General features: G+C 50.3%; 1 protein-coding gene across 2 annotated transcripts; it reads left to right on the forward strand.

Annotated features, from left to right (window-relative positions):
* Positions 1-660: 660 nt before the first annotated feature.
* Positions 661-11,214, forward strand: LOC144172808 (uncharacterized). Of its 2 annotated transcripts, XR_013323108.1 has the most exons (4): positions 661-773; positions 4,700-5,375; positions 9,430-9,662; positions 9,803-11,214. XR_013323108.1 is itself a non-coding variant. In XM_077701430.1 (2 exons), the coding sequence occupies exons 1-2, from the start codon at positions 4,725-4,727 to the stop codon at positions 9,445-9,447; spliced, it is 669 nt and encodes a 222-aa protein (XP_077557556.1). In that variant the 5' UTR covers positions 4,252-4,724; the 3' UTR covers positions 9,448-11,214. The 2 variants fall into 2 exon arrangements, 1 of the variants encoding a protein (XP_077557556.1); XM_077701430.1 differs by lacking the exon at positions 661-773 and having other exon boundaries at positions 4,252-5,375; positions 9,430-11,214.
* The last annotated feature ends 677 nt before the right edge of the window (positions 11,215-11,891 follow it).

An 11,891-nucleotide genomic window follows, 5' to 3' on the forward strand; every position in this document is an offset into this window, starting at 1 on the left:
AATTTGGATGGTTACACCCCCCTTCCGCGACATTACCCCTACCAATTGCCGTCCTGCCCATCCCCCTCATTGTCGCTATCGTGTTAATCATCCCCCCTCTCGTCCTCCTAAACATCATCATCACACTCGTCATCGTCATTGTCATCATCATCCCCATTTTCGCCACCATATCCAGCCACTAGCAACCTGCAGTGTTACACACTTCGGGGTTCCAGCTTGGTGTTGTCGTTGAGCGAAAGAGCTCAGAGCCTGGGCTAGTTGATCTGAGGGCAAACCACAGCGCTGCTGTTCCATTGTTCGCTTTGGCGTGAATATCTGTCGGCGGTAATTTTTTTCGCCAAGAAGCATTGTGTTTTCCCCAGGCGTTCACAAAACGTTGAGGGGTCCGGTTACATTTCGTAGCTTTCGTTATTTTTCGTGGGAAACCGGGCGTGTGGTGGGCGTGCAAGCGGGTCCGGAACCTGTGAACATTGGACGGCCATTCATTATGGCGCCTCTCCTCCCTCGGCTCCGCTGGCAGGCACGTCCGATGAGCCATGTTTACGGCCTCGCTTATCCTTACACGAACAGGTGAAATGGGGGCTTTCCGCATTAACACGTGCGCCTTTGCACGAGCGGTCACAAAAGAAAGCCGGCATCGTGCCTGTTTACCTTGGCTCCCACCTGTACGCAGGGGAGGCGAATGCGCGGGTATCCTGCCCGGGAATAAAATAAGAAAACGAACTTGGAAGGGAACGACGTGAAAAGCAACAAGAGGTAACATACGCAGAGAGGTGAGATTTATGCGACTCCCTGGGGCCTTGCAGCGTTCCTTCAAGCCCGATGCGCTTCTTTCCCTGTGATGTGTATAGTATAGGTTTACCTTTCCTCAAGCAGTCTGCTTCCAAGTTCTAGTATGCTATCCTTCCCTTCATGAAAGCAGTTAACGTTGCTATATCTAACGTTCACGATCTCTTATATACCTTAAGAACGATAATTGCATGCGGAGCTCGGCAAAGAAGTGAAGAATTGTGTCCGTATTTATCGCAGCATGTAGCGTGAACTTTGGCATTTGAAGCTTTTGCATGGAGTCTAAAAAACGTGTTCTTGGGAATGATGCCTGAGTTAAGTAAATGTTCAGTAAAGACTTCAGTAAGTTTTTTTTTCATGTGTGCTAATCATAGGTCGGATGAACACCGAACAGTAAATTATAGATTAATCCACCGCGGTGGCTCAGGGACTGAGGCGTTGTGCTGTTGAGCCGGAGCGCGCGGGTTCGATCCCCGCCGAGATGGTTGTTTTACAGATGGAGGCGAAAAGCGAAAACGCCCGTGTGTACGAGATTTCGGCGCACGTTAAAGATCCCCAGGCGGTCTAAATTAATCCGGAGCCCTCCACTACGACACACCTTGTAGTACAGGTGTAGTTTCGGCGCGTTAAACCCCGAAATTTGAGTTTTAATTTTAAATTCTCGATTGTTTCTGAAGTCTTAACATGAAATCCGAAGGCATAGCCAGCCTGCTCAGTGTCGGAGCTCCAACAAAAGCCGGTGCGTGAGTTTCGGCCAAATTTCTAGAGCCCCTGAACAGCGGGCTCATGGTCCTTGATTGTTGTAGTCAGTGTTTCCCACCAAAGCCTTATAAAAACTGGATGAAATTAGGCACTTAGTTAACTGACGACGACCAGAACAATTTAGCGCAAGCGAGTTGTTGTAAATAAGTAATCCAAACTTTGTGCTTAACGTGCCGCAGAAACTATCCCTTAATAGAGGTGCCGTATATTGTGCCCCGGATTTGTAAGGCCGCGTAATATTCTTTCGTGCACAGAGTGCACCTCGCGTATCCCCCCCCCCCCCCCCTCGCCTTCATTAAAAATATGGTAGCGATAACATAGAATGAACCAGTGACGCCGTGCGTAAATCCGGCATATCACCTCCGCATTTTTCCATAACCGAATGAATTGACCCGCCGCGGTGGCTCAGTGGCTAAGGCGTTGTGCTGCTGAGCCCAAGGACGCGGGTTCGATTCCCGGCCACGGCGGCCGCTTTTCTGATGGAGGCGAAAAGCGAAAACGCCCGTGTGTGCGAGATTTCGGCGCACGTTAAAGATCCCCAGGAGGTCAAAATTAATCCGGAGCCCTCCACTACGGCGCGCGTCGTCGCCTGTGTAGCGTCGGCGCGTTAAGCCCTACAATAAATCAATCGATAACCGAATGAATCAGTGATGGTGCTGGGATTAGGAGATGATTTCTAGGAGGTATTATAAATTCATTACAGCGTGAACGAGGGAATATATCAAACTTAGATAAGAGGTTTGTCTAACAGCACTGTACGCGGATGTTTATTTTGCAACACACTAGCTTATGCTTTGTGCAAGATCCGTTCTTCCATTCACATCAGACGCTGTGCACGCAATTGAAGGCTTCACTGTGTGCAACGGCGTTTTGATTTTTGGGTGAGAAATATAAAATTTGGATAATTGGAGTCTTCCGCACGTTAACTAATAAGGTGGCTCAGGGTAGCTGAAACATCCGCCAGAAAAAAAGTACCTGCGCACTTTTGGCTAGACCCCATACTAAGGACGTCGGATAGCACTACTATATTCATCGAAACGATTGAGGGCATCAAATAGCAGCGTGAGAAGTAAAAAAAGGACTGAAATTTTAGCTGTTTTGGCCCAGAAGCTATAACTGGGCTATGAGGCATGCCATAGTGGAAGGCCGCGGATTGATTTCTACTGCCTGGGGATCTTTAACGGGCGCCGAAATTTCGACACGTGGGCGTTTTAGTTTATCGCTTCCCCCCAGGAACGGGTTGATTCCGCCGTGGCCGGGAACGAACCTGCGTCCTTGGTCTCAGCAGCACAACGCCTCAGCTACCGTGAGAACTTAAATGCATGCATGTTCACGCCGACATGCTCATTAAAATTGTCATGCTCTAAATTCACGCACGGTTGCTACACATGCGCTTCAAGGCTAACCGGGGTAGAGGCTAGGAATTATATTGCGCTAGCTGGGTATCTTAACGTCCGTCTGAATCTCTCATACCAGGGAATTTTTATTTTGCGCAAGAAAAGAATGTCAAATTCCTATATCCAGGGTAATTTTGGCAGCACTGTAAACCAGGGTAGAAACTTCAAAAATATTGAACACAGAATATCTGAAGTCATTGGTAAATTTTTCTTCGCGTACCCCCTCCCCTTCCTCCCCCCCCCCCCCCCCTTCTAAAAAAAAAAGTATATTGGACGCGTATTTGCTCACTCCGCTGGAAATGTCGTCGAAAGACGTGCCGCCGCGGCCACGTGAATGCTTCTCTTTTCTCCTCCGCCTCTCGCCCCCCCCCCCCCCCCTCTCCCTCTTGCTCCGCTCGCGCTACACGGGGTGGAAGTTTGCTGAAGTAAATTCTGTTTTCCTGCGTTGCACGGCTCGTGCGCCATCTAATAAGACCTGTCGTTACTGTTGGACTTGGAAAGCAGTCACGAGGTCTAGGCTCGCGCGCTAGCTACTTTTTGTATTTTGGGGTCAAAATATTGTTTCCAACGCTTATCTTTTCCTTTGCTATCGCAAACGTAAAGGGCATATTAAACGAAGCGAAGTTTCCATTAAACGAACACTGCCTAGTACCACTTATGCATTGATGTCTTGACAATATGAGTAACGTTTTCTTTTTGCTCGATAATGTTGACAAGTATGACGAGTGGATCGAGTTTTAATGGTTTGCAAAGGTTTTGCCTATATAAACTTCTCGTTTAAGAATTCTTCTACACTTTGGCCGTGCGGCTACACCGAGGGACAGACAGACAGAGGCAGACAGACAAACCAATATTTTCGTGTTTAAGTAGCCCAAGAAAAACTGTCGTCTTAGAAATAAAGCTTTATGTGGAATCTTCACCGAAGTACACGTTTCAGCTTGGCGCTTTTTCGTCCCGGACGCCCGTTGACCACAAAAACATACTAATGCTACTACTACTCAGAACACGCACTCTCGCGGCGGATTTCTTCCCCTCCGACCACTCGTCAGGATGTGGATTGCTTGTTGTAACGCGACAATTTTAACTAACCACTGATATGCACCTTTTGCAGGCGATTGCTCAGGCAACTGATACGAAAACCCGGCCCCGTGCCGGCCACCTTTCTGCCTTTATTTGCGGTTAGGAATTTTTGTTTCGAACTCCTTTGTGCGCGCCTTATCGCCAAAGCGAGACAATAGGAACCGTCATTCGGAACATGCTGCTCGGAATGAGGGAAGGCTAATCTGCGTACGCTTTACCGCACCATGGGCAGGAACGTCAACGCCGATGAAGCAAACAAAAGAAGTCCGCTACGGTTTCACTCAGGAATTATTCTAGAGCAACACAACTCCTACAAATGCAGCATCTGCAAAGAACCCTGCAATTTATATAATTGCTATCATCCAGACCCATAGCTTCGTATATTAGGTTTTGGACTCAAGCAAGCTTCGGCGTTTTTCAAACTTTTATTATGAGCCCAATACATCAGTGTTTTGCTGGTCAAGCCATTTTAGATGCGAAGCAGGTTATGGTGACGTCTGTTCCCTCCGCCGTTGTGTGGGCGCCGTTGTGCGGCGTCCACACCCCCACTGCGCATGCCTGGTCAGGCATCGCTGATGATGATTGTGGCACTATGCCCATAGGAATTGGCCAACCAAAGAATCCGTCACGAGATAGCTTCGCGTTCAACCACCGTCGCCATCTTCCCGTAGGGGCCCCTCCTCCCGCAACGCCACGATGAGTGCCACGGGCAACGCCGCCGGTAACCCCACCTGCAACGCCAGCGTCAACGCCAGTGTCAGCGCCGCGGACAGCGCCGCAGAGAGGAGGGCACAACAAGAAGAACAACAAGAAGAAGGAGCAGCACCTCCTCCCGCCGTGATCGTCCACACGGAACACGAAGACGCCGACCTCATCCCGAGCCAAGACTTGGTGCGGCTGATCAAACACGCGAGTCCGTGCGCGGCCGTGCGCAAGCGCCAGGACATCATGGACCGGGACGAATACTACAACTTGATGAGGATGACAAACGCGGAACAACATGAGCTACTGCGCGAGATCATCCACCGGCAGACGACGCCGTCAGCACCTCCGTTACGGGTCTTCTTCACCGGACCGGCCAGTTGCGGCAAGACGTTCGTCCTCCGGCTTGCCATGGACCTCTACAACCGGTACAGCAACACCGGCAACAACACCGCCTACAACGCGTTCGTCATCTGCGCGAGCACCGGAAAGGCGGCTGTGGCAGTGGGAGGAACCACGGTGCACGCGGTTTTCAAGCTCTCTCGGAAGACCACCGGCCCCAACAAGGACGGAGGCCTCAGCGCCAGCGAGTTGAACACCTTCCCCGTGGCCTTCCGCAACGTGAAATGCGTGATCATAGACGAGGTGAGCATGATATCTGCGGACAACCTAAACGCAGTCGACTTGAGTCGATCCCATGGCTGATTCGCATACTACTCAGGGTTCCCCTACGGGAAGATGGTGACATTTTTTTATTGTTTGGATTTGATGAGCTCAATAGTGACGTCTAGCCCTGTATCAGCTTCGCAGCATAATCAAGGGCATTAAGGTTGGTTAGTTTTGACGCCATCAGCACCATTTGGATGACTGGCGGTGCCAATTCACCTGTTCGGTGTGAGGCAATGACGTGCCGGGCATTGGGAGCGCGGTACGATATCCCGTACGTAAAGGCCATGAGATCAATTTCATTGTAATAGTAAACTCCTTAAATGCGACCTGTTGAATGCTTCAGCTGGCCATTAGGCGCGTCTTGATTACTTGACACATCCTGCAATAACAGTCCTTAAAGGAGCCATGAAGAGAAAACACAAGTTTGGTTCATTCAAAAGATTGTCTCGTTAGAATCATACTGACACCACTTTTAACGTAAACTTCGCTCAAATAAGCTACATAATTAGGAAAAACGGGAATGGTCATGCGACCCACCAGCTCATTTCCCGCAACAGAACCTGTGATGTCACATGGGCTAAGCTCTGCGATTGGCGGAGGCTGGCAGAAGCAGACGCAAATTAGGTAGAGCTTACAAACTAGACGAACGAGCGATTTGCGCTTAAATTTAGGGCACATTCTTTACAAAGCAATAGGAATGATGGGACAAACAGTGGAAGTTACGAAAGCACATGTAAACATAGAAGTACTGATGCGTTCTGCTGTTCGTACTGCGCACAGCATGCTTTGGTTTAGCTGCACAGCACTAAGGGCTTGGGGTTGTCCCAGACGACACTGGCCGATTGACGCAAGCAACGGTGTCTTACGTGACCCCATTTGTCGAGCGAGCACTGTTTCAGGGAACGAATATTTTCTCCCAGAACAAAAACAAGCCAGGTTTAAATGCGGGCAAAAACAAACCAAACGCTTGCCACGGTATGGTGGCGCCATCTAGGTTACGGAACGTAAAGAAACGCGGGAACAAACCAACACCGCTACAGGGTGGAGACAACCTTTGAACGGTCCCGTGCCGCCGCAATTGGGCCAACGGGCTCAACGCGTTATTCTTTTCGTTTCCCACGAGACCTAGCAACGCGAAACAGACAATATGATTCAAACTTCTTCAGTAAACCGCGTTGCGGCGATAATTTTAGCGCGGTTTTGACACAATGACTTGCTTCGGCGGCGAGCGAGCAACCGAACATGGCGGCGCCAGCGTTACGTGTCTCTACCCTGTACGGCGGATGCGTGAATGAAGGTATTCTAGGCTGCAGAGCGGTCGGTTCCCGTGATGTCACTTGGGACCACGAAAACGCACGATTGAGCGGGAAAATCAAAATTTTAACCTAAATTGTTTAATTTCTCAGTGAATAAAACACCGTTTGTATCCGGACAAGCGCTGGGGGCACTATAAAACACGAAATCTTTCGAATAAAACCAACTTGCATTTTCTCTTCATGGCTCCTTTAAAGGGGCCATGCATACAAAACACAAGTTTGGTTCACTCGAAAGATTGCCTCGTAAAAAATCATACTGACACCACTTCTAAGTAAACTTCGCTCAAATAAGCTACATCATTGGAAAAAAAGGGAATGACCATGCGAATCACTAGCTCATTTCAAGCACTAGAACCTATGACGTATTATGGGCAGATGTGCGATTGGCTGAGGCCGGCAAAAGCAAACTCAAGTTAGTCAGCGCTTAAAAGCTTGCAGACCGAGCTATTTTCGCTTAAATGTAATGCATATTCAGTCATATTACAGCAGTAAGACTGGTGGGGTAAACAATGGAAGTCACGAAAGTAAACGTAAACACAGAAGTACCAGTACGTACTGCTGTTGGTAGTGCGTACATTATGATTGTTATAGCTGCACAGCAGTCCGGCGCTTTGTTGTTGTCTCACACGACACTGGAAAATTGCGTAAGCGACTTTGTCTTGCGTAACCTTGTTTGTCGAGCATACCCAATGTTTCAGGAAACGACTGCTACCAACCGTAAAAAAACATGCCACATGCAAATACGGTCAAAAACGATGCGATGGCGGACAGCGGTCCTCGCAGTATGGCGCGCTGTCTAGGAGGACTGACGATAAACAAGGCGTTCCGCAGTCCGCTGCAGACTAAACAGGGCAATAACGTCCGCTTGAAGACCTGTCCTGGTTACGTCATCGCATACGTCGCAAAACACAATTTGGCGGCAGAATCAAAATTTTAACTTAAATTGATTAATTTCTCAGGTACTAATAAAGAATCGTTTGCTGCCGGACAAGCGCTGGGGGAACTTTAAAACCCCAAATCTCTCGAATAAAACAAACTTGTATCTTGTCTGCGTGGCCCCTTTAAGTATAGCGCTGCTTTACACACAGGAAGTTACCCAGGAAAGGAAAAGCAAAGTCAGTCATCGCGCGGAAATCGGCAGAAATCTTGAGGGAACCGCCAGTCAATCCGGTCAGATTTTACTCCCATCTTATGTTCGGTAAAAAGTTCAGAACCTTCTCCAGGGCACATGATTTAAGTGCAGCTACTAGAAACACTAACACTACGCTGGGCCGCAGCACACCCGGAACAGCTCTGACGTCCACTCCACAACTATATTCCGCACCGTAGCAGTCGGTCCCAGCGATGTCAACGCAGCGCATGTGAGGGAAACAGAGGTGGCTCAAGTGCTGTAACTGCGGGACAGGCTTTAGCGCAGGCCCGCGGCAGTAGTGGGCCAGCGCACCCGGGCGTACGCGGTCGCCGAGGCAAACATCGGCGGCGTGCCTGAAGGAGCGGGGGTCGTTAGGTCCGCCTGCGGAGAGAGGTGCGCGCCCGGAGGAAGTTCCGCCCCCTCGTCCATCTTCCACCTGTGAACGGGCCCGCGAGGACCGTTAAAAATAAAGGCAGCCCTCCCGACGGAACAACAAACGCCCAGCCATCTGGGCGGCTCGCCGCAGTCACGGCGCTGAGCAAACCGCGGCCGGGCTGGCGCGCTTCCTGCCGCTCGTAGTCAATGACCGACGGATCCATTTTGCGTGAAAACCACGAACTTTGTATCTGCAGCCAGCCTGCTTCTCCGCCCCTCGCGTTTGAGCCTCCGCGCTCTCTCACTTCTCACGGAGTGAATAAACTTTCCGGCGGCGGCGCGTACACACGCGCACGCGCGGCGGCGGCAGTGTTGCAATCAGCCGGCCTGTTTACCGCGGCTTTGTTTCTTCGCGCGGCGCCGCCGAGACGTGCGTCCGTATGGCTGGGATTATGGGGAAAACAAGCTCTTCCTCGGCGTCTGCGCATTGGTGACGTCATGCGTGAGTCGATTACTCTATGGGCTCTCAGGGCTGCTCCTGGCTACTGCGGCAACTTTAAAAAGCCATGCACTGCCGCGACGATACGCCCACCTGTGCTCGGCCCTTCACTGTCGAACACGTACGCGCGGTATCTTAGCGATCTGGCAAGGCTATCTGATAAAGCAGATAACCCCTAATTGTGGAACTACTCAGTTCGCGGGCAGTGTAGGAGCTGTGCATGAGACGATGATAATTATTGCACAGGATGATTCGGATTGTGGAGTGTAACGAGCCGACGCTACACAGGCGATGAGGTGCGCCGTAGTGGAGGGCTCCGGATTAATTTTCACCACCTGCGGATCTATAACGTGCGCCGAAATCTCGACCACATGGGCGTTTTTCCTCTTCGCCTCCATCAGAAAAGCGGCCGCCGTGGCCGGGAATCGAACCGGCGTCCGTAAAGGAGTAGTGGAAAGTCGCATCGCTAAGTAATACCCTCTCCACTTCCCCTATTATACCTGACGTAATTCCCTCAAAATTAAACAGCCAAGGCTTGGCGAGGTGTACGAAATAAATAAACAAATAGATCCATGTCCACTTTCCTCGCTTATTTTTGTGTCAGAGATGCGAAGCCTAATGTCATGTGATACTGCCTTGCCCAGAAATGCCCAACACACTGCGTAAGAGTCATTGTTTTATTAAAAATGGGTGCATTATCTTTTGCAGGCCATGGATCAGCTTTGAATACCGGCGTGGGCTACAGTTTAGGCTTCAACGGCATCAATGATTTCGTTACTCTTTATTTCCGTGCCATTTGTTCGACCACATCGTTACAAGCAGGCTCACCGACTACTTACAGGAGAAAGACATGCTCCCACATACGATGTTTGGTTTTAAACCCCATTTGTCGACCCAAGATTTACATTTACAACTAAAGGAGTTCACTATCAACAACCTGAGTAAGACTCAACCCAGTTCCATTTTAGCACTTGACGTACAGGGTGTGTGTGATAATGTCACCCATGCAGCCATTCTAAACCGGTTGCAAACCCTCAATTGTGGAGCCTCCGCATTCAACATGTGCGCGCGTTTTTTACAGATCGCACCGCCACCCCTCACTTGGGTTCCCATGTCTCTGGCAAGTTCAGCGCACCAGCCAAAATTACCCTCCAAGGCTCGGTCATTTCACCTATGCTTTTCAAAATCGCTCTATCGGGGTTACCGGACCAGCTGAGTTTCATAGAGGATGTCCCTCGGCACTGTACGCGGACGCTTTAACACTATGGATCACCAAAGGGTTCTCAGGCCACCTGCAAGATCAGCTACAACGAGCAATCGAAACCACACTGGCATATCTGCAAACGTTCGGCTTAACGTGCATACCTTCAAAATCTGCTCTACTCATTATGAGCTCGCGGGCACGAGGGCGACCGGTTCTACCGACTCCAGATCCGATAGTGACCATAAAGAATACAGTCGTTCCCACAGTGCAAACGTGCCTAATATTGGGAATTCCCTACCACCATGATGGAAATGGAGCAGCATTGCTTCCTAGGCTTCAACAGACTGTGGTCCAACTCACTCATCTTATTCAGCACGTCTGCTCCCGCCGTGGTGGACTCAAGAAGCAGACACATGCAGATTTCTTCAGGCCATGCTATTCATTAGAATAACTTATGGGACACCCTACGTGGCTCTCAAGACCAAGGAGGCCAACAAAATAGATATAATGATTCGCAAAGCCTACAAAACAGCTCTTGGGCTGTCATTCTTCACATAACTTATCACCACACCCGGCCGGGTATGCATAACACACTGGCAGAACTAACTAAAGCCCGCCCCAACAGTCAGCATATACGATTTGCACTACCTGCTACAGGACGATATGCGCTAAGAAATTTGGGCTACTCCCTTCCACCAGCAATCGACACCCAGCAGCGCATGACAGCGATGCAACGAGCTGCCATACGGGTGTTTCCAGTTCCAAAACACATCGCCCGTCTTACAATGCTGGTCGCAGGTGACACCGCGCACGGCTTTTTACAGCGAGATACGCTACAGACCCCGAAGCACGCTACACGGACGCCGCGAGCTACAGCTTCCGACATGCCCATGCGGCTGCGGTAGTCAGGGCGGATGGCAGCACACTGGCAACAACATTTCTTACTGGTTTTACAAGTACAGCTGAAGAAGCGGCCATCGTTTTTGCAGGTGTACACCCCGACCTCGAAAGTTACCGTTCTCAGCGATTCACAGACAGCCTGCCGACGGTTTGCAACAGGGAATATCACCCGCCTTGCAGCGACCATCCTCCATCAACGACCAGAGCAGGCACATACCCGCATTGTATGGGTCCCAGCCCATTCATCCCTAACTGGGAGCGAGTTGGCGCATGCCACTGCCCGTGAGCTTACCCACCGGGCATTCCCAGAAGGGGAAGAACGGACCACTTAGCGGCCCTCCGATCCTGCACCACCTCTCACAAAACTACTCGGACATCCTTCATCATTATCGGGCTTCCCGCAAGGCCCTACCCCCCCCCCCCCCCTCCATCTCGCAGGGTGCGGCCGGCGCACACGTTTGACGACGGCGGCCGAGACTTACCACAACCACACCTTCCTCCATTGGATTTCTCTTGCCACATACCCCCCCCCCCCCCTCCCTAATTGCCTATACTGCCCCGGAATACACCAACTCATTTGGTTTGGATGTGCCATGCCAACCCCCCTCCCCCCAAACACACACCCTTGAGCAGTGGGAGAGCTTGCTGCGCAGTGGCCGGCTCGCGGATCAGGAGTTTCTTGTGAGGCGCGCCCGCGCCGGAGCAGCACAGCGTGGATTACCGGACCAGGATGTCCACCCACCGCCTATGGTAGCACTCAATGCGATAATAAAAAAAACGTTTTTCGTTCCATTCCATTCCATTCTAGCGAATCGATTCGACGTTGCTAACATAAGATGTGGTATACCGCTATACCGCTATAATAGCCATATAGGTTGGCACCCCACCTTACATGCAAGTGTAAGATAAAAGGGGAAAACTAAGTGCAAGAAATATAAACTGCAATAGTGCATTTATTTTTGTATTTATGTGCAATGTATTGATAAAAGCGTGATGACATTGCAGAGTTTTTCAGACTATTTAAGAAGGTGGTAGGTTGAGCGAGTTTGTGTCTTCATCGTTTGTC

This window comes from Haemaphysalis longicornis, unplaced genomic scaffold, assembly GCF_048455015.1.
Source record: "Haemaphysalis longicornis isolate Haplotype H1 unplaced genomic scaffold, Haemaphysalis longicornis Haplotype H1 scaffold_1, whole genome shotgun sequence".
NCBI lineage: Eukaryota > Metazoa > Arthropoda > Arachnida > Ixodida > Ixodidae > Haemaphysalis > Haemaphysalis longicornis.

Bases quoted from the DNA above. Each gene is read 5' to 3' on its own strand.
- LOC144172808 (XM_077701430.1), top strand. From the start codon at position 4,725: ATGAGTGCCACGGGCAACGCCGCCGGTAACCCCACCTGCAACGCCAGC.